The sequence below is a fragment of the Xenopus tropicalis genome, chromosome 4, assembly GCF_000004195.4.
Source record: "Xenopus tropicalis strain Nigerian chromosome 4, UCB_Xtro_10.0, whole genome shotgun sequence".
Lineage (NCBI taxonomy): Eukaryota > Metazoa > Chordata > Amphibia > Anura > Pipidae > Xenopus > Xenopus tropicalis.
This window is the reverse complement of record NC_030680.2, coordinates 4027703-4054559: the sequence shown is the minus strand read 5'-3', so window position 1 is coordinate 4054559 and position 26857 is coordinate 4027703. Positions and strand designations below refer to the sequence as shown.

Here is a 26857-nt window from a genome sequence, read left to right as displayed (position 1 = left end):
ACAGTAGGGCAAGATGGGGACAGTAGGGAAAGATGGAGACAGTAGGGCAAGATGGAGACAGTAGGGCAAGATGGAGACAGTAGGGCAAGATGGGGACAGTAGGGCAAGATGGAAACAGTAGGGCAAGATGGGGACAGTAGGGCAAGATGGAGACAGTAGGGCAAGATGGGGACAGTAGGGCAAGATGGAAACAGTAGGGCAAGATGGGGACAGTAGGGCAAGATGGGGACGGTAGGGCAAGATGGGGACGGTAGGGCAAGATGGGGACGGTAGGGCAAGATGGAGATGGTAGGGCAAGATGGAGACGGTAGGGCAAGATGGAGACAGTAGGGAAAGATGGGGACAGTAGGGCAAGATGGAAACAGTAGGACAAGATGGGGACAGTAGGGCAAGATGGAGACAGTAGGGCAAGATGGGGACAGTAGGGCAAGATGGGGACAGTAGGGAAAGATGGAGACAGTAGGGAAAGATGGAGACAGTAGGGCAAGATGGAGACAGTAGGGCAAGATGGGGACAGTAGGGCAAGATGGAAACAGTAGGGCAAGATGGGGACAGTAGGGCAAGATGGAGACAGTAAGACAAGATGGAGACAGTAGGGCAAGATGGAGACAGTAGGGCAAGATGGAGACAGTAGGGCAAGATGGGGACAGTAGGGCAAGATGGGGACAGTAGGGAAAGATGGAGACAGTAGGGAAAGATGGAGACAGTAGGGCAAGATGGAGACAGTAGGGCAAGATGGAGACAGTAGGGCAAGATGGGGACAGTAGGGCAAGATGGAGACAGTAAGACAAGATGGAGACAGTAGGGCAAGATGGAGACAGTAGGGCAAGATGGAGACAGTAGGGCAAGATGGGGACAGTAGGGCAAGATGGGGACAGTAGGGCAAGATGGGGACAGTAGGGCAAGATGGAGACAGTAGGGCAAGATGGAGACAGTAGGGCAAGATGGGGACAGTAGGGCAAGATGGAAACAGTAGGAGAAGATGGGGACGGTAGGGCAAGATGGAGACAGTAGGGCAAGATGGAGACAGTAGGGCAAGATGGAGACAGTAGGGCAAGATGGAGACAGTAGGGCAAGATGGAGACAGTAGGGCAAGATGGAGACAGTAGGGCAAGATGGGGACAGTAGGGCAAGATGGAAACAGTAGGACAAGATGGAGACAGTAGGGCAAGATGGAGACAGTAGGGCAAGATGGGGACAGTAGGGCAAGATGGGGACAGTAGGGCAGTGGAGACAGTAGGCAAGATGGAGACAGTAGGGCAAGATGGAGACAGTAGGGCAAGATGGAGACAGTAGGGCAAGATGGAGACAGTAGGGCAAGATGGAGACAGTAGGGCAAGATGGAGACAGTAGGGCAAGATGGAGACAGTAGGGCAAGATGGAGACAGTAGGGCAAGATGGAGACAGTAGGGCAAGATGAATACATGAGGCACAATGATGCCTGCAGAACACAATGCAGTAGGACCAGGTAACAGGAGAGGAGAGGTGACAGTTTGAAAAAATTGAGACAGTGGGACACGACAGGAGACAGCAGGGAAACATTTGGTTTTCATTCACTTCCAACAATCAGAAAGTTACCTTTCCCTGGGGGGCAGCTAATGTTGCTCTGCTCACCCACAGTCCCTTCCATGGGAGTTATACAGAGGCTGGTGTATTAATGCCCCCTTAGCACCCAGAGGTGGGTGGGGGGGGCATGGATATGGGGTTAATGCAAATGGCTCAGAAGAGAAGAGAATATGAACTGGAATAAACATTATCTGTGTAACCATTATGGGGCTGGGCTCTCACTCCTTTCTCTACTTCTACTGCTTTTACTTTTCTGATCTCCTCCTCTGAACTATTGTATTGTAAGAGCTTACACTTTAATCCTCACCCTCTACGCGAGATTGCTACATTATATATATATAATATACACAAAAAGCTTTGGTTTGGTATAAACCCCTGCCCCCTGCTGGTAAAGCCAATGTACTGCAGACAAGACATTCCCTTATTAGCCTGTAACTGAGCTGCCCCAGTGCTGCTATAGTAACAGATCTGCTATAGTAACAGCCAAACACACCGGGGCCTTAGTGATCCCTTAGTTGTGCGACACTTACACAACAGTGGCCATTCCCACACAGCGCGGCATCTGTGTCTACTGGTAAGGGACCCGTCCCTCTATTAATAAGGGATGGCAGCACCCACTTTTTCCTCATGTCACAAAGGGGGGGATAATAGCCTCTGGGAAGGTACTGGGGCTGTGGGATAGCAGGTATAGTAGGGAGAGATGGTGCCTATAGTAGCAGTGGGGGGGATAATAGCCTCTGGGAAGGGACTGGGGCTGTGGGATAGCAGGTATAGTAGGGAGAGATGGTGCCTATAGTAGCAGTGGGGGGATAATAGCCTCTGGGAAGGGACTGGGGCTGTGGGATAGCAGGTATAGTAGGGAGAGATGGTGCCTATAGTAGCAGTGGGGGGATAATAGCCTCTGGGAAGGGACTGGGGCTGTGGGATAGCAGGTATAGTAGGGAGAGATGGTGCCTATAGTAGCAGTGGGGGGGATAATAGCCTCTGGGAAGGGACTGGGGCTGTGGGATAGCAGGTATAGTAGGGAGAGATGGTGCCTATAGTAGCAGTGGGGGGATAATAGCCTCTGGGAAGGGACTGGGGCTGTGGGATAGCAGGTATAGTAGGGAGAGATGGTGCCTATAGTAGCAGTGGGATAATAGCCTCTGGGAAGGGACTGGGGCTGTGGGATAGCAGGTATAGTAGGGAGAGATGGTGCCTATAGTAGCAGTGGGGGGATAATAGCCTCTGGGAAGGGACTGGGGCTGTGGGATAGCAGGTATAGTAGGGAGAGATGGTGCCTATAGTAGCAGTGGGATAATAGCCTCTGGGAAGGGACTGGGGCTGTGGGATAGCAGGTATAGTAGGGAGGGATGGTGCCTATAGTAGCAGTGGGGGGATAATAGCCTCTGGGAAGGGACTGGGGCTGTGGGATAGCAGGTATAGTAGGGAGAGATGGTGCCTATAGTAGCAGTGGGGGGATAATAGCCTCTGGGAAGGGACTGGGGCTGTGGGATAGCAGGTATAGTAGGGAGAGATGGTGCCTATAGTAGCAGTGGGATAATAGCCTCTGGGAAGGGACTGGGGCTGTGGGATAGCAGGTATAGTAGGGAGAGATGGGGCCTATAGTAGCAGGGGGGGGATAATAGCCTCTGGGAAGGGACTGGGGCTGTGGGATAGCAGGTATAGTAGGGAGAGATGGTGCCTATAGTAGCAGTGGGGGGATAATAGCCTCTGGGAAGGGACTGGGGCTGTGGGATAGCAGGTATAGTAGGGAGAGATGGTGCCTATAGTAGCAGTGGGGGGATAATAGCCTCTGGGAAGGGACTGGGGCTGCGGGATAGCAGGTATAGTAGGGAGAGATGTGCCTATAGTAGCAGTGGGGGGATAATAGCCTCTGGGAAGGGACTGAGGCTGCGGGATAGCAGGTATAGTAGGGAGAGATGGTGCCTATAGTAGCAGTGGGGGGATAATAGCCTCTGGGAAGGGACTGGGGCTGCGGGATAGCAGGTATAGTAGGGAGAGATGGTGCCTATAGTAGCAGTGGGGGGGGATAATAGCCTCTGGGAAGGGACTGGGGCTGTGGGATAGCAGGTATAGTAGGAGAGATGGGCCTATAGTAGCAGTGGGGGATAATAGCCTCTGGGAAGGACTGGGGCTGTGGATAGGCAGGTATAGTAGGGAGAGATGGTGCCTATAGTAGCAGTGGGGGATAATAGCCTCTGGGAAGGGACTGGGGCTGTGGGATAGCAGGTATAGTAGGGAGAGATGGTGCCTATAGTAGCAGTGGGGATAATAGCCTCTGGGAAGGGACTGGGGCTGTGGGATAGCAGGTATAGTAGGGAGAGATGGTGCCTATAGTAGCAGTGGGGGATAATAGCCTCTGGGAAGGGACTGGGGCTGTGGGATAGCAGGTATAGTAGGGAGAGATGGTGCCTATAGTAGCAGTGGAGGGATAATAGCCTCTGGGAAGGGACTGGGGCTGTGGGATAGCAGGTATAGTAGGGAGAGATGGTGCCTATAGTAGCAGTGGGGGGATAATAGCCTCTGGGAAGGGACTGGGGCTGTGGGATAGCAGGTATAGTAGGGAGAGATGGTGCCTATAGTAGCAGTGGGGGGATAACTGACAGAATACATTGGGGGGCTGACATTGGTTCCTCTCTAACAGACCCCCCCACACACAGAATGGATCACTGCACGAGGCTCCTATGTTCGGATCACAAGTACTGCAGTGTGGGCTCTATGCTTGGCTCCCATTTCTGCCGCAGTCTCGTCGGGCTCCCAGAGCCAGTTTGTGGGTGCCCTATCCCACCGCACCCTTGGGTGACACATCACTCCGTCCCACACAGGTAAATGGAACCAATCGCAGGGTGAGATTCCCTGTAGGGGGAGGGGTGGTCAATTTTAATGTCGGGGGGGGGGGGGGCCTTTCTATACTCTGCATGAGCGCCCCCAGCTGGAGGGTAACAGACTGCACCTGATTATACTTTATCACTCCTGGGGCTCCTGAATTAGACATTTGCCCACCTGGGGCCCCTCCCAGTAACTGTGGCCCCGCTCTTTCCCAGGTATCTGTGCAGCAGTCACTATCCGTGTGTCTCCCACGTGAGCTGCAAGAAGGTGGAGGTGCCCAGTGTGACCCCCTGTTTGCCCTCACTGACGGCCCACGAGACGGTTCTGGCCCGGAGGAACCACGATGGGTTCTATTACCTGGGCGCCATAAAGCAGGAGGTGAGTTATACAGTACACTGATGGGGCATTAAAGGGGGGTTCACCTTCAAGGGTTAATGTTATAGAATAGCCTTTTCTTAACAACATTCTTAACAAACCACTCCCTGGTTGCTAGGTAAAATTGCACCCTAGCAACCAGATAGCTGCTGAAATTCCAAACTGGAGACAAAAAGCTAAATAACTCACAAATGTAAAGGTGAATGCCCCCCTTTAACCCATTGTGGCCCGGGGAGCTCTAGATCCAGAGGTACTATGCCTATCTGCCCCGCAGGAGGAGCTCGGGGTGTTCCTGGTGGAGTTCGGCAGTCCGTGTGCAGAAGAAGAGAGAGTCCAGTCCAGGCTGCAGAAGACCCAAGCCGCTGACATTCTCCAGTACTACGAGGCCCTGAGACATTCGGTTCTCCCCGGAGACAACGTTTTGGCCCCTTGGGAACCTGAGCTCGTCAGATACGGACCAGGAACCGTCACTTTGGGCCTAGAGACCAGGGATCCGTTAAGAGGTACCGGCCCACGTGCAATATATATATATGTCCTGTATCAGCCCGGGCATTAGGTATCATTTACTAACACCAGGGGTCACAACCTGTCTCCATCTTGCCCTACTGTCTCCATCTTGCCCTGCCGACTCCATCTCGCCCTGCCGTCTCCATCTCTTCCTGCCGTCTCCATCTCGCCCTGCCGTCTCCTTCTCGCCCTGCCGTCTCCATCTCGCCCTGCCGTCTCCATCTCGCCCTGCCGTCTCCATCTCGCCCTGCCGTCTCCTTCTCGCCCTACCGTCTCCATCTCGCCCTACCGTCTCCATCTCGCCCTACCGACTCCATCTTTTCCTACCGTCTCCATCTCGCCCTACCGTCTCCATCTTTTCCTACCGTCTCCATCTCGCCCTACCGTCTCCATCTCGCCCTACCGACTCCATCTCGCCCTACCGTCTCCATCTCGCCCTACCGTCTCCATCTCGCCTACCGTCTCCATCTCGCCCTACCGTCTCCATCTTTTCCTACCGTCTCCATCTCGCCCTACCGTCTCCATCTTCTACGCCCTACCGACTCCATCTCGCCCTACCGTCTCCATCTCGCCCTACCGTCTCCATCTCGCCCTACCGACTCCATCTCGCCCTACCGACTCCATCTCGCCCTACCGACTCCATCTCGCCCTACCGACTCCATCTCGCCCTACCGACTCCATCTCGTCCTACCGACTCCATCTTGCCCTACCGTCTCCATCCCTTATGGGGGGGGGGGATTAGGTACCAATAGGTTACAATGTAGCTCTATTAATTAGGGATACACACAATTTTCCTTCGTAAAGGATTCAGCCAATACCGAACTGAATCTGAATCCTAATTGGCATTTGCTAATTTGTTGCCGTAACCCCAAGTGTCGGGATTTGCAGATTAAGGTATGTAAGGGTTAAAGAGAACCGAATGTTCCCAGTAATGACACTTTGCCCCCCATTGATGCACCCCATTAGCCTGTGAAGACGAGGAGCTGACAGTCCGTTTCTGGAACGGGAAGAAGACGAAGGTTCCCCTGGGAGTCTCTGTGTGGATTTCCCCTGCAGCTTATCGCAGGGTTCTAGAGCTGCTCCACCATCCCATCAGCACCACGGGCAGGTTCCAGGTTAGAGACCCAAACTCTACCACTTACGTCATCACGGACCGTTATACCACCGTGCCGGTGCCGGTGTGTCTGGCCGGGCACCACTACCAGAACAAGTGCCACCCCCGCACCACCCACAGGCACTGCTCCTGCTGCTGCTTCCCCACCTGCGCCAGCTGCACCTGTTGCCATGACCCCCGGTGTCAGGATTGGTGGCCCCTGTCCCCCACCTCCACCATCTACGTTAATAGCCAAAAGGAACAGGAAGATGATGGCAGAACCTACAGAACCAGAAGTGAAAGTCCCAAGCGAAGAGAAACATCTCACTACTCGGTTTCCTCTGAAGATGAACTTGATGCAAATGATGATGATGATGATGATGATGATGATGAGGAGGAGGAGAGCGACAATGAGACATGGCTCTCAAAAACCACGCAGACTACAATGGTAGACAGTGGGGTGAATACGGACTCCAGCCTGTGGGATAAGCCGAGGCCTGGTATTAGCGAGCGGCCCGAATGGAGGTACTGGAAACATAACCAGCCGGAGCCGTTCTATAGGAAGCCAGGTATGTCTTACCCCATATGTGTTATGTTACCCCCCCCCCCCCCCCCGGCATTCCCAGTACCCAGAGGCATCAAACAGCCCCCCCCCCCCCAGCCCAATAAATAGTGACTGTCTGGTGGCACCCTTTACAGCCCCCCTGGCCATCCCCCAGTACCCAGAGGCACAAACAGCCCCCCCCAGCCCAATAAATAGTGACTGTCTGTGGCACTTACAGCCCCCCTGGCATTCCCAGTACCCAGAGGCACAAACAGCCCCCCCCCAGCCCAATAAATAGTGACTGTCTGTGGCCACCTTACAGACCCCCTGGCATTCCCAGTACCAGAGGCACAAACAGCCCCCCCCCCCCAGCCCAATAAATAGTGACTGTCTGTGCACCTTAAGACCCCTGGCAATTCCCAGTACCCAGAGGCACAAACAGCCCCCCCCCCCCCCAGCCCAATAAATAGTGACTGTCTGTGGCACCTTACAGACCCCCTGGCATTCCCAGTACCCAGAGGCAACAACAGCCCCCCCCAGCCCAATAAATAGTGACTGTCTGTGGCACCTTACAGCCCCCTGGCATCCCAGTACCCAGAGGCACAAACAGCCCCCCCCCCAGCCCAATAAATAGTGAACTGTCTGTGGCACCTTACAGCAACCCCCCTGGCATTCCCCAGTACCCCAGAGGCACAAACAGCCCCCCCCCCCCCAGCCCAATAAATAGTGACTGTCTGTGGCACCCTTACAGCCCCCCTGGCATTCCCTGTACCCAGAGGCACAAACAGCCCCCCCCAGCCCAATAATAGTGACTGTCTGTGGCACCTTACAGACCCCCCTGGCATTCCCAGTACCCAGAGGCACAAACAGCCCCCCCCAGCCCAATAAATAGTGACTGTCTGTGGCACCTTACAGCCCCCCTGGCATTCCCAGTACCCAGAGGCACAAACAGCCCCCCCCAGCCCAATAAATAGTGACTGTCTGTGGCACCTTTACAGCCCCCCTTGGCATTCCCAGTACCCAGAGGCACAAACAGCCCCCCCCCCAGCCCAATAAATAGTGACTGTCTGTGGCACCTTACAGCCCCCCCTGGCATTCCCCAGTACCCAGAGGCACAACAAGCCCCCCCCAGCCCAATAAATAGTGACTGTCTGTGGCACCTTACAGCCCCCCTGGCATTCCCAGTACCCAGAGCACAAACAGCCCCCCCCAGCCCAATAAATTAGTGACTGTCTGTGGCACCTTACAGCCCCCCGGCATTCCCAGTACCCAGAGGCACAAACAGCCCCCCCCAGCCCCAATAAATAGTGACTGTCTGTGGCACCTTACAGGCCCCCTGGCATTCCCAGTACCCAGAGGCACAAACAGCCCCCCCCAGCCCAATAAATAGTGACTGTCTGTGGCAACCTTACAGCCCCCCTGGCATTCCCATACCCAGAGGCACAAACAGCCCCCCCAGCCCAATAAATAGTGACTGTCTGTGGCACCTTACAGCCTGGCATTCCAGTACCAGAGGCACAAACAGCCCCCCCAGCCCAATAATAGTGACTGTCTGTGTACTTACACCCCCTGGCATTCCCAGTACCCAGAGGCACAAACAGCCCCCCAGCCCAATAAATAGTGACTGTCTGTGGCACCTTACAGCCCCCCTGGCATTCCCAGTACCCAGAGGCACAAACAGCCCCCCCAGCCCAATAAATAGTGACTGTCTGTGGCACCTTACAGCCCCCCTGGCATTCCAGTACCCAGAGGCACAAACAGCCCCCCCCAGCCCAATAAATAGTGACTGTCTGTGGCACCTTACAGCCCCCCTGGGCATTCCCAGTACCCAGAGGTACAAAGCCCCCCCCCAGCCCAATAATAGTGACTGTCTGTGGCACCTTACAGCCCCCCTGGCATTCCCAGTACCCAGAGGCACAAACAGCCCCCCCAGCCCAATAAATAGTGACTGACTGTGGCACCTTACAGCCCCCCTGGCATTCCCAGTACCCAGAGGCACAAACAGCCCCCCCAGCCCAATAAATAGTGACTGACTGTGGCCCCTTTATTTACAGCATTTTAGCTTTACTGCCGGCCCAGTCCCGGCTCAGTTACCCCTAACGGGGGGGGGGAAGGGGGGGTGGAACCGGAGTTGACCCTTTCCCTGATTTCCCTGTTCTGTTGGTTTATAAGGAAGCCGAGTTTCTATCCAGGGAACGGACAAACCGGACCCCCGGGCTCCCCTCTCCGAGCCGGTAGGACTGGCCAATCAGAGCGCCCTGTTTGATACAATCAGTGACTCCCCGGCCAAGAGACTGACAGTGAGAGATCTTTTAGTTCACAAGGATTTCACTCCGTCCTACAGGGTAAGTCCTTACAGTCACCATCAGTTCTGGGCTTGCAAAGGGAGGTGCAGCAGTTCTGCCTTGCTTTATGGCAGAGATTCTATTATCAGTTTTCCTTATTTTTTCAGCCACAGGCCCCCCCTCTGCTGCAGAGTCTGGGAAAAACAGAGCAGGAAAAACTGAGTCGCCAACAATCTGATCTACAGAGAAAGCAGGAGAAGAAAATCCAACACCGGGAATGGGAACAGAATAGAGAGGAGCGAGCGGAGCAAAAGTACAGCGACAGCCACGAGATACACAGGTACCGTCTGTGCAGAACCAGTATGGCACCTCCCTCCCATATGTATAAATACAAATATACAGAGAAGGAATGTTCTGGGCACACAATAAGCTGTACCCCCATACTGTACTGTCTAAGGGAAACACTATGGCACCCCCTACCCATATGTATAAATACAAATATACAGAGAGGGAATGTTCTGGGCACACAATAAGCTGTACCCCCATACTGTACTGTCTAAGGGAAACACTATGGCACCCCCTACCCATATGTATAAATACAAATATACAGAGAAGGAATGTTCTGGGCACACAATAAGCTGTACCCCCATACTGTACTGTCTAAGGGAAACACTATGGCACCCCCTACCCATATGTATAAATACAAATATACAGAGAGGAATGTTCTGGGCACACAATAAGCTGTACCCCCAATACTGTACTGTCTAAGGGAACACTATGGCACCCCTACCCATATGTATAAATACAAATATACAGAGAAGGAATGTTCTGGGCACACAATAAGCTGTACCCCCATACTGTACTGTCTAAGGGAAAACACTATGGCACCCCCTACCCATATGTATAAATACAAATATACAGAGAGGGAATGTTCTGGGGCACACAATAAGCTGTACCCCCATACTGTACTGTCTAAGGGAAACACTATGGCACCCCCTACCCATATGTATAAATACAAATATACAGAGAAGGAATGTTCTGGGCACACAATAAGCTGTACCCCCATACTGTACTGTCTAAGGGAAAACACTATGGCACCCCCTACCCATATGTATAAATACAAATATACAGAGAAGGAATGTTCTGGGCACACAATAAGCTGCTACCCCCATACTGTACTGTCTAAGGGAAACACTATGGCACCTCCTACCCATATGTATAAATACAAATATACAGAGAGGGAATGTTCTGGGCACACAATAAGCTGTACCCCATACTGTACTGTCTAAGGGAAACACTATGGCACCTCCTACCCATATGTATAAATACAAATATACAGAGAGGGAATGTTCTGGGCACACAATAAGCTGTACCCCCATACTGTACTGTCTAAGGGAAACACTATGGCACCCCCTACCCATATGTATAAATACAAATATACAGAGAGGGAATGTTCTGGGCACACAATAAGCTGTACCCCCATACTGTACTGTCTAAGGGAAACACTATGGCCACCTCCTACCCATATGTATAAATACAAATATACAGAGAGGGAATGTTCTGGGCACACAATAAGCTGTACCCCCATACTGTACTGTCTAAGGGAAACACTATGGCACCCCCTACCCATATGTATAAATACAAATATACAGAGAAGGAATGTTCTGGGCACACAATAAGCTGTACCCCCATACTGTACTGTCTAAGGGAAACACTATGGCACCCCCTACCCATATGTATAAATACAAATATACAGAGAAGGAATGTTCTGGGCACACAATAAGCTGTACCCCCATACTGTACTGTCTAAGGGAAACACTATGGCACCCCCTACCCATATGTATAAATACAAATATACAGAGAGGGAATGTTCTGGGCACACAATAAGCTGTACCCCCATACTGTACTGTCTAAGGGAAACACTATGGCACCCCCTACCCATATGTATAAATACAAATATACAGAGAAGGAATGTTCTGGGCACACAATAAGCTGTACCCCCATACGTTACTATTTGTCTGGAAGGAAGAAGACATTGCAGCGCTTGTACAACGAGGAGCTGAAGATGAAGGAGAAAGAGAAGAGAGAGGGGGAGAGCCGGAAGGCCAAGATGGAGGTGCGGGAGCAGAAGGAGAGGCGCTTTGAGACTTTGGCCGCAGAGGAGAAACAGAGAGAGAAGCGCAGGTTGGACCATCTCAGACACGTTCGGGAAAAGATTGATCAAAAGGAATTTGAGAAATTTGCAGCCAATGAGTTGAAAGAGACTGAATTTACGGTGAGTTGAGTATAACAGAGAGAGACAGTCTGGTACAATCGCAGCCAATCGGATAGGAGAATAGGGTGATGGCTGAGTGAGAGAGGATTGTACAAGTCATTCACATTGGGGGAGTGAATATGGGAGTTGGCAGAAGGGGAGGGGGTGGTTTTAGGTGTGGGAGGGAGGGAGAGGATGGGAGGGGATAATTAAGGTGGGAGGGGATAGTTAAGGTGGGATAACCTGTAGGGGCACCCGGATCAGGTAAATACACGGATACTAATGGCTGCTGCCCCGGTACCAGCACTGACCCCACAGTCTCCCCCCAGGAGTCGCGCAGGAGGCGGGTAGATAATCACTATAAAGAAGTGGCGGAAAAGGTCTTCCAGGTGGAGCAGCAGAAATCCCAGCGGAGCCGGATCTGAGTTTCAGCACTTTATTCCCACTCAGGGCACTTATCCCTGACTATGCAATAACAGCACTTCCAAATTAGATTGCCAGCTCTGGTGTCAAGCAATTTCCAAGTCTCAGCATCCACTGACAGCCTGTGAGTCCATTCAGACCTCTGTCCTGCCCTGAACACCCGAGGGCGCAGGGAAGGCACCGCGAGCGGCTCAGTCTCAGATTTAAAAGAAATTAAATATTATTTGTAACTAATGTGAATAAAGGGAAAGTTAGAAATCAGTATCAATGCCCTATGGAACCATAACGTGTCCGCACGTGTAAGTGGGTTGGAATTAAATTCTATTTTACTGGAGATCATGTTCTTGGCTCAGGTTCCTTCCTATCATGGCCGCTTTATATTGGCCCTCGAAGCTTCAGCCATTACACGTGAGATGGGAAAGCGCAGCGGCAGCAAAACCACCGTCACACGATGTAGTAGGGCAAGATGGGGACAGTAGGGCACAAGATGGGGACAGTAGGGGCAAGATGGGGACAGTAGGACAAGATGGGGACGGTAGGGCAAGATGGAGACAGTAGGACAAGATGGGGACAGTAGGGGACAAGATGGGGACAGTAGGGGACAAGATGGGGACAGTAGGGCAAGATGGAGACAGTAGGGCAAGATGGAGACAGTAGGGCAAGATGGAGACAGTAGGGCAAGATGGAGACAGTAGGGCAAGATGGAGACAGTAGGGCAAGATGGAGACAGTAGGGCAAGATGGAGACAGTAGGGCAAGATGGGTACAGTAGAGCAAGATGGAGACAGTAGGACAAGATGGAGACAGTAGGGCAAGATGGGGACAGTAGGGCAAGATGGGGACAGTAGGACAAGATGGAGACAGTAGGGCAAGATGGGGACAGTAGGGCAAGATGGAGACAGTAGGGCAAGATGGGTACAGTAGAGCAAGATGGAGACAGTAGGACAAGATGGAGACAGTAGGACAAGATGGGGACAGTAGAGCAAGATGGAGACAGTAGGACAAGATGGAGACAGTAGGACAAGATGGGGACAGTAGAGCAAGATGGAGACAGAAGAGCAAGATGGAGACAGTAGGGCAAGATGGAGACAGTAGGGCAAGATGGAGACAGTAGGGCAAGATGGAGACAGTAGGGCAAGATGGAGGCAGTCGGGCAAGATGGAGGCAGTCGGGCAAGATGGAGGCAGTCGGGCAAGATGGAGGCAGTCGGGCAAGATGGAGACAGTAGGGCAAGATGGAGACAGTAGGGCAAGATGGAGACAGTAGGGCAAGATGGAGACAGTAGGGCAAGATGGAGGCAGTAGGGCAAGATGGAGGCAGTAGGGCAAGATGGAGACAGTGGGGCAGATATACAAACAGTAGCAGTGCCGAGGGATTGGCTGTGTGTTTATCAGATACAGGGGCCCCTCCAGGAACCAACAAAATCAAATATCAAGAATGAATAAAATCTTTATTAAATATAATAGTTATAAAAAGATCAATGTGCCTTTAAATAATGGGGGCGGAGCCGTCAGTGTTACTGCGCAGCAGGGAGGGGCACCGCTATATATAATAATACTCATGGCTGTCACACTGTCGCAACCCAGCTGCTGTAAACTACAACTCCCAGAATTCCTAAAGACTCCCATAGTGGAACTCTCAGTGCCCAGCACTCTCACCATGTGACGGGAGGCTCCAACATAATAGGTGCAGGATTAGTTGCCCTTTAACATTCAAACAGTGATGGAGGAAGGGTCTCCTGCTGCTCGTCTGCTCAGCTCCTTCCTCCCACTCTGAGCAGCAACACAATGACGATACACCTCCTATAATAAATACAGGGCCGATTGTCAGCTCCCGGGGGGAGGAGCAACAAACATCATCACATTAAAACACGAGGAAATAATTAATAAAGTGCAGTTTTCAGAGCAGAAATTCATAGTCACGTGACTGTAGAGTTCAGAGCGGCCATGAATCCAAGGGAGTCCCTGTCCATACTCCTCCGACCAGCAGAGGTGGGAATGTGGAGAGTCTGTGGGGGGGGGCATCACAAGTCGAATGTTATATCCACACTTTGCCCGGGGCAAATGTTCACCACGTGAGTCTGTTCCCGTGCCCTGTGTAAGCCCGCCGTGACTCTGTAAGTGCCCGGGGCCACTTCAATAGCGATATCTCGGGGTCCCCCCTGAGCGCTGACGGGGGAGCAGGGCCGCACTCTCACTCGCTGCAGAATAAAGAGGTATAAGTGAGCACTCCCATAGGGTGAGTGCAGGGAGTTACGCTAAAACTTACGCAATTGACGTAACTTCCGCAGGGACTGCCCAGAAACTTACGGCAGCCAATGGCAAGGAGGGACGAACCCCACTGCCCCCCAATAAACTGACTTATTAGCTCATTGATTATTCATAGTAAGGGCTCATTATAGGGTCACATGAGTGATTTCTATTGCGCACACAAGGGGCGGGGCCAGAATGTTGCTACTGCTCACTTGTGTTCATGGGGGGCCCCATATACAGTAAATAATGGGGTGCGGGGCCCCAAAGTTTCTAATGGTGGCCCTGGGTGAATGCGCAATGCTGTTCTGCCCCCCCCTGTATTACAGGAAGATTCACACTCACCTGCGCAGCCCCCCCGTGGGCAAACTTCCTGCCGTGAAACCTGCCCGTGTGCGCCACTTCCTGTTGGCTCATCTTCTGATTGGCCAAGCAGCCATGATACCTCTAAACGCAAGCAAATGATTAGGTAAAGTCACAGTGATACATTATATACAGACAGTTACCCCCCCAACCCCCCCGGGACACACGGTGGGGCCTGTAGCCACTCACAGGCTTAAGAGTCTTTGGGAGAAATAAAAACAAAATGGAGGTTACCGCGCACTGCTCGGTGGTGCGACGCATGAAGTCGGCCATCACGGCAAACGCTTCTTCCAGATTTGCCCCGTCATCCACAGCCTGGGGCAGAAACACAATATTAACCCTTATTTCTCAACAGTGGGGCAGTTCCCCTTTATGTTAACTCTTAGTATATTATAGAATGGCTAATTCTAAGCAGCTTTTCAATTGGCCTTCATTAATTTTTTTTTTTTTTTGTTCTGTAATTATTTGGCATTTTCTTGCAGCTTTCAAATGGGGGTCACTGACCCCGGCAGCCAAACCCTATTGCTCTGTGAGGCTCCAGTTTTATTGTTATTGTTACTTTTTATTCCTTATCTTTCTATTCAGCCCCTCTCCTATTCATATTCTCATCTCTTATTCAAACTGCTCCCTGGTTACTAAGGTAATATGGACCCCAGCAACCAGATAGCTGCTAAAACGCCAAACTGGAAAATGGAAGTAATAAAAAAAACTACAAATAAAAAATGAAGACCAATTGCAAACTTTCTCAGAATATGACTATCTACATTGTACTAAATGTTAACTCAAAAGTGAACTAATCCTGTAGCACTGACCTCTGTAAGCTCCGCCTCCTGCAGCCCCCCCGAACAGGCCCAGCCCACTTCCCTGCTCCTCATCCTCTCCAGCAAATCCCGGCCAAGCTCAGCCGATCGCTTGAGGGAGTCTTCCATACGCCTGTAGCGGCAGTCCATACGGCGCCCACTGCGGGGAGATACGGGGGGGGGGAAATGAATATTTACTGTATGTGCCCCCCCACATATATAGGGGGCAGTTATACACAGGAGTGCCATATACATGGGGGCAGTTATACACAGGGGTGCCATATACATGGGGGGGCAGTTATACACAGGGGTGCCATATACATGGGGGGGCAGTTATACACAGGGGTGCCATATACATGGGGGGGGCAGTTATACACAGGGGTGCCATATACATGGGGGGGCAGTTATACACAGGGGTGCCATATACATGGGGGCAGTTATACACAGGGGTGACATATACATGGGGGCAGTTATACACAGGGGTGCCATATACATGGGGGGGCAGTTATACACAGGGGTGTCATATACATGGGGGCAGTTATACACAGGGGTGCCATATACATGGGGGGGCAGTTATACACAGGAGTGTCATATACATGGGGGGCAGTTATACACAGGGGTGCCATATACATGGGGGGGCAGTTATACACAGGGGTGTCATATACATGGGGGCAGTTATACACAGGGGTGCCATATACAAGGGGGGGCAGTTATACACAGGGGTGCCATATACATGGGGGGCAGTTATACACAGGGGTGCCATATACATGGGGGGCAGTTATACAACAGGGGTGCCATATACATGGGGGGGCAGTTATACACAGGGGTGCCATATACATGGGGGGGCAGTTATACATAGGGGTGCCATATACATGGGGGGGCAGTTATACACAGGGGTGCCATATACATGGGGGGCAGTTATACACAGGGGTGGCCATATACATGGGGGGCAAGTTATACACAAGGAGTGCCATATACATGGGGGGGCAGTTATACACAGGGGTGCCATATACATGGGGGGGCAGTTATACACAGGGGTGCCATATACATGGGGGGGCAGTTATACACAGGGGTGCCATATACATGGGGGGGCAGTTATACACAGGGGTGCCATATACATGGGGGGCAGTTATACACAGGGGTGCCATATACATGGGGGGCAGTTATACAGGGGTGCCATATACATGGGGGGGCAGTTATACACAGGGGTGCCATATACATGGGGGGGCAGTTATACACAGGGGTGCCATATACATGGGGGGGCAGTTATATGGGAACATATAAGTGAAAATATATATTTGTATCCTATGTTACTATATATGTAGGAAGATACTAATATATAATCACAGATGCACAGGCAACACATAGATTATAAGCTCTTTGGCCCAAGGGCCTCATTCCAACCATGCAGTGAAACTCCCAGTAACTATATTCACATTCTCTCCCATTTATATGAACCGTCCCCTGTGCCTCTGCCGGGTATAAGCTCTCCTGTGGGGCAATATAAATACACTGCAGGGAACCCCAACCAGTTACCCCCCCCCCCACTCCCACTCCCACTCCCACTCCCACTCCCACTCCCACTCCCACTCCCACTCCCACTCCCACTCCCTGCGGTACCGACCTGCTCTGCCTCCTCTCCCAGGGCTGGACAGGAAGCGCTTTCTACAGGTGCCGGGAAGGGTCAAACAATATCAGCTGGAAAGAACGGTTCTGCATCACTAACACTGTACCACACTGCCACCTCATGGTTATATATTGAATTACAGCTGTGCGGAAACATTCATATACCGAATAACAAACAGTCACCCCGCTATAGTTCCAGGGGTACCCAGGGCACAAATAAGCACTCACCCCAAATCCCCCCCTAACTGGCCTTCAGGCTGGGCCCCCTTAGCCCATAACAAGGTTACAGATATATAGAAACATTGGGGTAACAGTCACCCCGCTATAGTTCCAGGGGTACCCAGGGCACAAATAAGCACTCACCCCAAATCCCCCCTAACTGGCCTTCAGGCTGGGCCTCCTTAGCCCATAACAAGGTTACAGATATATAGACACATTGGGGTAACAGTCACCCCGCTATAGTTCCAGGGGTACCCAGGGCACAAATAAGCACTCACCCCAAATCCCCCCCTAACTGGCCTTCAGGCTGGGCCCCCTTAGCCCATAACAAGGTTACAGATATATAGAAACATTGGGGTAACAGTCACCCCGCTATAGTTCCAGGGGTACCCAGGGCACAAATAAGTACCCCAAATCCCCCCCTAACTGGCCTTCAGGCTGGGCCCCCTTAGCCCATAACAAGGTTACAGATATATAGAAACATTGGGGTAACAGTCACCCCGCTATAGTTCCAGGGGTACCCAGGGCACAAATAAGCACTCACCCCAAATCCCCCCCTAACTGGCCTTCAGGCTGGGCCCCCTTAGCCCATAACAAGGTTACAGATATATAGAAACATTGGGGTAACAGTCACCCCGCTATAGTTCCAGGGGTACCCAGGGCACAAATAAGTACCCCAAATCCCCCCCTAACTGGCCTTCAGGCTGGGCCCCCTTAGCCCATAACAAGGTTACAGATATATAGAAACATTGGGGTAACAGTCACCCCGCTATAGTTCCAGGGGTACCCAGGGCACAAATAAGCACTCACCCCAAATCCCCCCTAACTGGCCTTCAGGCTGGGCCTCCTTAGCCCATAACAAGGTTACAGATATATAGACACATTGGGGTAACAGTCACCCCGCTATAGTTCCAGGGGTACCCAGGGCACAAATAAGCACTCACCCCAAATCCCCCCCTAACTGGCCTTCAGGCTGGGCCCCCTTAGCCCATAACAAGGTTACAGATATATAGACACATTGGGGTAACAGTCACCCCGCTATAGTTCCAGGGGTACCAGGGCACAAATAAGCACTCACCCCAAATCCCCCCTAACTGGCCTTCAGGCTGGGCCCCCTTAGCCCATAACAAGGTTACAGATATATAGAAACATTGGGGTAACAGTCACCCCGCTATAGTTCCAGGGGTACCCAGGGCACAAATAAGCACTCACCCCAAATCCCCCCCTAACTGGCCTTCAGGCTGGGCCCCCTTAGCCCATAACAAGGTTACAGATATATAGAAACATTGGGGTAAGTCACCCCGCTATAGTTCCAGGGGTACCCAGGGCACAAATAAGCACTCACCCCAAATCCCCCCCTAACTGGCCTTCAGGCTGGGCCCCCTTAGCCCATAACAAGGTTACAGATATATAGAAACATTGGGGTAACAGTCACCCCGCTATAGTTCCAGGGGTACCCAGGGCACAAATAAGCACTCACCCCAAATGGCCTTTAGGCTGATCCCCATTAGTGCAGAATATTTCTATTATTGGGGCTGAAAGCCTGAATGTTGGGAAGCAGAGGACGGGAGGAGGAGCTGCTGCTAGCGACGCACTATACACCAGCTGAAGAAAAGTAAACAGTAACTTTATGGAGTAACGAGTCCCAATGGCCAATGAGATTGCACAGAGACACCAGTAGGCTGTTACCTGTACATCAGCCCAAAATGATTCCTTTCCTTTTTGTGGCTTGTTGAGTTGGACAGAAAATCCCATGGGCCGAGGGAACATCCAGTTGTCAGCCCAATGCTGCTCATTAGTGACCCGGCCAATCAAGCGCAGATTTCTGTGTATAGCGAGTGGCACTTACTGCTGCACATACTGGCACTGCCACCCAGCGACACCCTCTGTCTTACTGACATTATATCAGTGCGGCCCCTGGAATGTTACGTGTGTTTGTCTGTGTATCTGTATAACAGAGCATCCCCCCCCCCCATTGTAAGCAGCAGTCCTGCCCTGCTTTATGGCTGAGATTCTAGCTATCTGTATAACAGAGCATTCTGTCACAGTGGCACAGATCCTATCTGATCCCCCCATTGTAAGCAGCAGTCCTGCCCTGCTTTATGGCTGAGATTCTAGCTATCTGTATAACAGAGCATTCTGTCACAGTGGCACAGATCCTATCTGACCCCCCCATTGTAAGCAGCAGTCCTGCCCTGCTTTATGGCTGAGATTCTAGCTATCTGTATAACAGAGCATTCTGTCACAGTGGCACAGATCCTATCTGATCCCCCCATTGTAAGCAGCAGTCCTGCCCTGCTTTATGGCTGAGATTCTAGCTATCTGTATAACAGAGCATTCTGTCACAGTGGCACAGATCCTATCTGATCCCCCCCCATTGTAAGCAGCAGTCCTGCCCTGCTTTATGGCTGAGATTCTAGCTATCTGTATAACAGAGCATTCTGTCACAGTGGCACAGATCCTATCTGATCCCCCATTGTAAGCAGCAGTCCTGCCCTGCTTTATGGCTGAGATTCTAGCTATCTGTATAACAGAGCATTCTGTCACAGTGGCACAGATCCTATCTGATCCCCCCATTGTAAGCAGCAGTCCTGCCCTGCTTTATGGCTGAGATTCTAGCTATCTGTATAACAGAGCATTCTGTCACAGTGGCACAGATCCTATCTGATCCCCCCATTGTAAGCAGCAGTCCTGCCCTGCTTTATGGCTGAGATTCTAGCTATCTGTATAACAGAGCATTCTGTCACAGTGGCACAGATCCTATCCCCCCCATTGTAAGCAGCAGTCCTGCCCTGCTTTATGGCTGAGATTCTAGCTATCTGTATAACAGAGCATTCTGTCACAGTGGCACAGATCCTATCTGATCCCCCCATTGTAAGCAGCAGTCCTGCCCTGCTTTATGGCTGAGATTCTAGCTATCTGTATAACAGAGCATTCTGTCACAGTGGCACAGATCCTATCTGATCCCCCATTGTAAGCAGCAGTCCTGCCCTGCTTTATGGCTGAGATTCTAGCTATCTGTATAACAGAGCATTCTGTCACAGTGGCACAGATCCTATCCCCCCCATTGTAAGCAGCAGTCCTGCCCTGCTTTATGGCTGAGATTCTAGCTATCTGTATAACAGAGCATTCTGTCACAGTGGCACAGATCCTATCTGATCCCCCCATTGTAAGCAGCAGTCCTGCCCTGCTTTATGGCTGAGATTCTAGCTATCTGTATAACAGAGCATTCTGTCACAGTGGCACAGATCCTATCTGATCCCCCCATTGTAAGCAGCAGTCCTGCCCTGCTTTATGGCTGAGATTCTAGCTATCTGTATAACAGAGCATTCTGTCACAGTGGCACAGATCCTATCTGATCCCCCCATTGTAAGCAGCAGTCCTGCCCTGCTTTATGGCTGAGATTCTAGCTATCTGTATAACAGAGCATTCTGTCACAGTGGCACAGATCCTATCTGATCCCCCCATTGTAAGCAGCAGTCCTGCCCTGCTTTATGGCTGAGATTCTAGCTATCTGTATAACAGAGCATTCTGTCACAGTGGCACAGATCCTATCCCCCCCGGACACAGAATACACAGTAAATGTAGGTGACAGAACACAAATAATATATTGATTTTTTAAAAGATTTTTATACATTTTATAAAAAACATTAAGGAAGACAATAACAATGTACTAAAAACATAACAGTGAGACCATTCGGTACCATAAGTCGCCGTTCTCCTCCCATCGCTGTGCCCCTCAGTCACTTACCCACAGACACTCCCACTAAGGCATATTTATTACAATGTGTAAGCCAGCATCACCGGGGATGTTGCCCATAGCAACCAATCAGGACTTTGCTTTCGTTTCTAGCTTTTAGGTGAGTGTTCAAATTTAATTGCTGATTGGTTGCTATGGGCAACATCCCCTGGCTTACACATTGTAATAAATATGCCCCTAAGACTGGGGGCTCCTGTGACAACTGGGAAGGCCGGGATCATTATTACTATAGAGACGCTGGGCCTTTATGTTGGTGCAGTAAGTGCAGGATATAACATATGGCCATATGTGAGGGTTTACTTACCCTTTAATGGGCTATTACTTCCACCCAACCTGTGAAGGGGTCAAAGAAAACACATTGTAGACTCAGTCAGTGCAGCTTCTGCCCCCCAACCCTGTGCCCACCAAGCCCCCAAAGTGAATCCATAAATAGCAAATGGGAAGAGGCCTGATTTGCCCCCCCCCCCCGGGGCAGTAGGGCAGGTCTGTTGCTGGGGCAGGAGTGCAGTAAAAGAAAATGGGATAATAAAAGAAAAAGGCCAATAGGAAAAGGTAAGAAAGTGACGTGGGAAGCAGAAGGAAACCCCCCCACATAGAGCAGAGCTAATTGGCCAAAGTGTTGTTGTACTATAGCTCTCAGCTCAGCATTGTCGTTTTCTCTTAAAGGGCAAATAATATATCAGCATCTCTCAGCCTGGTAGGGTGGCGGCCACTGGACCTGACAGGGAACTGCAGTACATCATTCCCTGTGTGAAGGCAGAGCTGTGATTGGCTACCACTGATTATGTGAGGAGTCATTTTTAAAGATCCTTTTGATCCCACATTTAAACCTGGACTCCTGTGGCAATGTTCCTTAGTAGCGAGCACCCCCAGATTCTCCATGGCGAGCCCCCCAACTAAACACCCTGGTCTGTTCTTGGTCACATCGCCCCCTAGTGGCAACAAGGACCCCAAAGCAGAGGCACGGGGGCAACAAAGAGGAACGTCCCAGAGAGTTTATAACTGTAAACAAAGACCCCTAACGTGATAGGAGGAGGCCTTATCGGTTTTTCCGCGTTTCACGTGCCCCCCAGCTGTGGCTCGGCTCCCCATTGGCCAGTTTCAGAGCGCTCACTAACACGGGGAACAAATGTGCCGAGGATTCCGGATCGTATATCCTCTTGGTAGTCCAAGGTTTCCTGGTTTTGGAATGGAAGCCTATATTCCGACCCGGAATTCTAGCCACGGACTGGTGCCGGTGGACGTTGGCATTGTGGGCCAGCGCCGCTAGTTTGGTACTTGCCTCCATGGCCTCCAGGCTCACGTGGGCCCTTCTGGGCTGATACTTTAACATGAAACTGTGGAAAACCTCGATCTGATCCGTGTGGCTGAGAGAACTGAGGTGGGTCAGGTCCCCCAGAACCAAGGGGTCCGTGACGATTTTCTTCAGTTGCTGATACGCGCGGGAGTCGACCTTTAGCCAGCGGCGCTGCTTGGACTCTAAGAGGTTAAGTCTCCGGTGGCCGCAGGAATGGGCGGAGAGTCCGTTAGTCCACTGATGCTCGTTCCTGACGTGGCGCAGGATGGACCGCCATTTCTCTCGGAGTAAATCCCCGTCCCCGGCGCTGCACTTGGCCGCGTACCACAGGTGGTTAATAACGGCCGGCGTCCAGGCAGCGATGTCGCCGCAGCTTCTCTTCCTACTGGCTGCGAGGAGTTTCCTCCGTATGGCTCTGCCGTAATGCCAGGCGTCATACTCGTGGCTAATAGGGGAGAACTCCTCGCACGTTAACCTCCGTATCCCCTCGTGCCGCTCCGTGGCGACCACCTCCACGTTCAGCTTCTCCGCCAACACGCTGTTCAGACAGGTCTCGAAGGCGTGTCTCTTCGCGGCGGATATCGACTGCTTTTCCGTTTTCTTCACGATGCTGAAGTCGACTATTTTTTTGCCGGTGGCCTCCAGGAAGGCGTAGGCGCAGTACTTGCTGCCCGGCCTGCTGCTCGCCCGCCCATCGCCGCTCAGGCAGACGGATTTCCTCGCCAGGCTTTGCCTCAGCGCCCGGCGCTCACTTTGCCAGGAACGTTCCAGAACGGGGAAGAGGAATCGCTTCTCGTATTGGTAGTAAGCGTACTGAGCGATGAACTGCAGCCCCATGAATCGGAACAGTTCGTCGACTTGGTGGAAGCGGCTGCCGCTGAATAAAATGGCGGCGGAACACAAGATGTTTCCGGCGGGGGTCCCTCCGTTTTTGGGCTGGCTGTCCCACATATGGCGGACATGGCCGGCCTCGCAGCGCCCCGACACGGACAGGAAGGTCCCCTGAACGCTTTTGATGAGCTCTGCGATTGGTCGGCCGCAGCTACAGTTCATTTTCAGCAGCAGCTCGTCCAGGCACGACTCGAACACAATGTACTTGCTCTCGTGGACCAAGATGTCCGCCTGATCCGCGCTCGCTTCGTCCGCGTTCCCCGCGGAATCGTCCTCGGAGGTGGCGCTGCTGCTGTCGGACGTGTCGCTTTCCAGCACTGGGCGGCTCAATGGGATATAATTTGGGTTTTTAGTGCTTCTGTATCTGCGCTTTGAAGGCGTTTGCTTTACCCCAGGCTCCGCCTCGTCTGACAGCAGCGAATAACGAGACGCCGCGTCCGCGCCCAGACGCTTGCGCTTTGCCGGTTTTGAAAAACCAATTTCACCTTGGGGTTGAAGGCCGTTAGCGGCGGGTTCTGTGCTGGTACTGGCATTTTTCTTGCCAAAAAGTGGATCGGTTTTGGTTCTGACATTTTTCTTGCCCCAGAACGGGTCGGTGTGCGTGCCGCGGTGCTTCACGGAATGATAGATATCGGTGCGGGTGCTGATATCCTTCATCACAACCGTCTCGGTGTTGGTGCCGACATCCACGCGTTTAGGTGACCCGTCCTGGTTGGCGCCCATTAAGCCAATATCCGTCACTACTACGGGCTCGGTGTTGGTGCCGACATCCACGTATTTGGACCCCTCCGGGTTCGTTATTCTACTGTGGCGTCTGACAGGCGGCCCGCACTTTATCCCTCTGTTCTGCGGCCGCTCTTTGAAGACAGTGGGAATGGCGTCGGGTCGGAGGCTCATCCTTTTGCCGGTGTTGATGTAACTTTCTGGGGTGAAGTGTTCCGAGCACAGGCGATACAGGTCCGAATGCTTCTTCTTTTCCTCCAGGATCCGACTGGCGAACGTGTCTATGTTCCCAAAGTTCTGGTCAATGTTCAGCAGCCAGTTCTTGATTCTGTCCAGGTTGCAGGGGAACGAGTGCATCACGATCCCCGTAGATTTGGTCTGTTTGTTGGAACACGAGCTGGGGCAGCGGGAAACGATGCACTTCGGCATGGCGCCGGTACCGCCGCGGCGCTTCCTCCTATGGGAACATCAACATAAAGACAAAGGTCTCACTAAAATATCCAAATTTATATACTTTACTTATCCTTTAATTATATAGTGTCAGCACATTACTCATCTCTGAAAGTGATAACCCCCTACTGTAAATAACAAGGATATGAGAAGTTACTGAGGGGTGAACATATAAAGGCACAAGGCTGCAGGCTGAGTTATACAGGGAACTCTGAGTATCACTCATGTATTATAAGGGATACTGTACCCCCTACTGTAAATGATAAGGATATTAGCAGTCACTGAGGGGTTCTGTGCCCCCCATATAAAGGCACAAGGCTGCAGGCTGAGTTATACAGGGAACTCTGAGTATCACTCATGTATTATAAGGGATAATGTACCCCCTACTGTAAATGATAAGGATATTAGCAGTCACTGAGGGGTTCTGTGCCCCCCATATAAAGGCACAAGGCTGCAGGCTGAGTTATACAGGGAACTCTGAGTATCACTCATGTATTATAAGGGATAATGTACCCCCTACTGTAAATGATAAGGATATTAGCAGTCACTGAGGGGTTCTGTGCCCCCCATATAAAGGCACAAGGCTGCAGGCTGAGTTATACAGGGAACTCTGAGTATCACTCATGTATTATAAGGGATAATGTACCCCCTACTGTAAATGATAAGGATATTAGCAGTCACTGAGGGGTTCTGTGCCCATATAAAGGCACAAGGCTGCAGGCTGAGTTATACAGGGAACTCTGAGTATCACTCATGTATTATAAGGGATAATGTACCCCCTACTGTAAATGATAAGGATATTAGCAGTCACTGAGGGGTTCTGTGCCCCCATATAAAGGCACAAGGCTGCAGGCTGAGTTATACAGGGAACTCTGAGTATCACTCATGTATTATAAGGGATAATGTACCCCCTACTGTAAATGATAAGGATATTAGCAGTCACTGAGGGGTTCTGTGCCCATATAAAGGCACAAGGCTGCAGGCTGAGTTATACAGGGAACTCTGAGTATCACTCATGTATTATAAGGGATAATGTACCCCCTACTGTAAATGATAAGGATATTAGCAGTCACTGAGGGGTTCTGTGCCCCCCATATAAAGGCACAAGGCTGCAGGCTGAGTTATACAGGGAACTCTGAGTATCACTCATGTATTATAAGGGATAATGTACCCCCTACTGTAAATGATAAGGATATTAGCAGTCACTGAGGGGTTCTGTGCCCATATAAAGGCACAAGGCTGCAGGCTGAGTTATACAGGGAACTCTGAGTATCACTCATGTATTATAAGGGATACTGTACCCCCTACTGTAAATGATAAGGATATTAGCAGTCACTGAGGGGTTCTGTGCCCCCCATATAAAGGCACAAGGCTGCAGGCTGAGTTATACAGGGAACTCTGAGTATCACTCATGTATTATAAGGGATACTGTACCCCCTACTGTAAATGATAAGGATATTAGCAGTCACTGAGGGGTTCTGTGCCCATATAAAGGCACAAGGCTGCAGGCTGAGTTATACAGGGAACTCTGAGTATCACTCATGTATTATAAGGGATACTGTACCCCCTACTGTAAATGATAAGGATATTAGCAGTCACTGAGGGGTTCTGTGCCCATATAAAGGCACAAGGCTGCAGGCTGAGTTATACAGGGAACTCTGAGTATCACTCATGTATTATAAGGGATAATGTACCCCCTACTGTAAATGATAAGGATATTAGCAGTCACTGAGGGGTTCTGTGCCCCCCATATAAAGGCACAAGGCTGCAGGCTGAGTTATACAGGGAACTCTGAGTATCACTCATGTATTATAAGGGATAATGTACCCCCTACTGTAAATGATAAGGATATTAGCAGTCACTGAGGGGTTCTGTGCCCATATAAAGGCACAAGGCTGCAGGCTGAGTTATACAGGGAACTCTGAGTATCACTCATGTATTATAAGGGATAATGTACCCCCTACTGTAAATGATAAGGATATTAGCAGTCACACAGACGGATATAACAGAAGGAACAATACACATTGTTGGAAAAACACCAGGCAATGAGTCACAAAGTGGATCCCCCTGCCCTGTGCATTGGACTATCCTTGTCCGTAAACTCCCATGAATTGCCATATACAGGTGGGACAGACTATTATTACAGGCGGGGGGGGGGGGGTGTTATACACAGGTGGGATTGCGTTTTACAGGGAACAGCCCCCCAGGCAGACAGACAGCTCGCAGTCCCGCCCCGTATCCCACCCAGACCCACTCGCCTTCCCGCTGCTGCTACGAACCTGCACTCCCGCCAGGACCCCGGAACCGCCTGACACAGCACAGACCAGCGGTACAGAAACACCGGGACGGAATAAATACTCCAGCCCGGAAGTTCTTCTTACAAAAGCAATGAAGCTACACTGCCACCAGCTGGACACTAGCGGAATCGCAGATGCGCAGTGACTTTACACGCAGCTCCCAGGGGAACAGTCAGGGCGGCTCTGGAAATGCCAATGTCTCTACAGCGCCACCTCCTGGGCACATCCGGAATTACATATCCCAGTCCCAGGGAGCCAGTCAGGTGGGTTCTTTATTATAGGGAAATGCCAATGTCTCTACAGC

The 26857-nt window shown here is 51.3% G+C and overlaps 3 protein-coding genes across 4 annotated transcripts; 1 reads left to right on the top strand and 2 right to left on the bottom strand.

Annotated features, from left to right (window-relative positions):
- The first annotated feature begins 2058 nt into the window (after positions 1–2058).
- On the top strand, positions 2059–12213 carry c4h11orf16 (chromosome 4 C11orf16 homolog). Of its 2 annotated transcripts, none has more exons than XM_031900382.1 (9): positions 2059–2140; positions 4214–4394; positions 4614–4776; positions 5048–5276; positions 6247–6942; positions 9090–9262; positions 9370–9542; positions 11228–11477; positions 11786–12213. In XM_031900382.1, exons 2-9 carry the CDS (start codon positions 4231–4233, stop codon positions 11879–11881), a joined length of 1944 nt encoding a protein of 647 aa, XP_031756242.1. In that variant the 5' UTR covers positions 2059–2140; positions 4214–4230; the 3' UTR covers positions 11882–12213. The 2 variants fall into 2 exon arrangements, with proteins under 2 accessions (XP_031756242.1, XP_031756243.1); XM_031900383.1 differs by having other exon boundaries at positions 2068–2140; positions 4230–4394.
- A 1096-nt stretch (positions 12214–13309) lies between these two features.
- akip1 (A-kinase interacting protein 1) lies at positions 13310–17022 on the bottom strand. Its single transcript, XM_031900381.1, has 5 exons — positions 16915–17022; positions 15303–15450; positions 14725–14805; positions 14473–14574; positions 13310–14078 (listed from the first exon to the last, which is right to left on the bottom strand). The coding sequence occupies exons 2-5, from the start codon at positions 15438–15440 to the stop codon at positions 13902–13904; spliced, it is 498 nt and encodes a 165-aa protein (XP_031756241.1). The 5' UTR covers positions 15441–15450; positions 16915–17022; the 3' UTR covers positions 13310–13901.
- A 3696-nt stretch (positions 17023–20718) lies between these two features.
- LOC116410233 lies at positions 20719–26654 on the bottom strand. The gene is made up of 2 exons (XM_031900380.1): positions 26536–26654; positions 20719–24263 (listed from the first exon to the last, which is right to left on the bottom strand). The coding sequence occupies exon 2, from the start codon at positions 24233–24235 to the stop codon at positions 21935–21937; it is 2301 nt and encodes a 766-aa protein (XP_031756240.1). The 5' UTR covers positions 24236–24263; positions 26536–26654; the 3' UTR covers positions 20719–21934.
- Positions 26655–26857: the final 203 nt, after the last annotated feature.

Bases quoted from the DNA above. Each gene is read 5' to 3' on its own strand.
- c4h11orf16 (XM_031900382.1), top strand. From the start codon at position 4,231: ATGGATCACTGCACGAGGCTCCTATGTTCGGATCACAAGTACTGCAGT. The intron at 4,777-5,047 runs GTGAGTTATACA...TCTGCCCCGCAG, and splicing joins TGGGCGCCATAAAGCAGGAG to GAGGAGCTCGGGGTGTTCCT. The intron at 6,943-9,089 runs GTATGTCTTACC...TTGGTTTATAAG, and splicing joins GCCGTTCTATAGGAAGCCAG to GAAGCCGAGTTTCTATCCAG.
- akip1 (XM_031900381.1), bottom strand. From the start codon at position 15,440: ATGGACTGCCGCTACAGGCGTATGGAAGACTCCCTCAAGCGATCGGCT. The intron at 14,575-14,724 runs GTAACCTCCATT...GCTTGCGTTTAG, and splicing joins GCACCACCGAGCAGTGCGCG to AGGTATCATGGCTGCTTGGC. The intron at 14,079-14,472 runs GTGAGTGTGAAT...TTTATTCTGCAG, and splicing joins CCCACGGGGGGGCTGCGCAG to CGAGTGAGAGTGCGGCCCTG.
- LOC116410233 (XM_031900380.1), bottom strand. From the start codon at position 24,235: ATGCCGAAGTGCATCGTTTCCCGCTGCCCCAGCTCGTGTTCCAACAAA.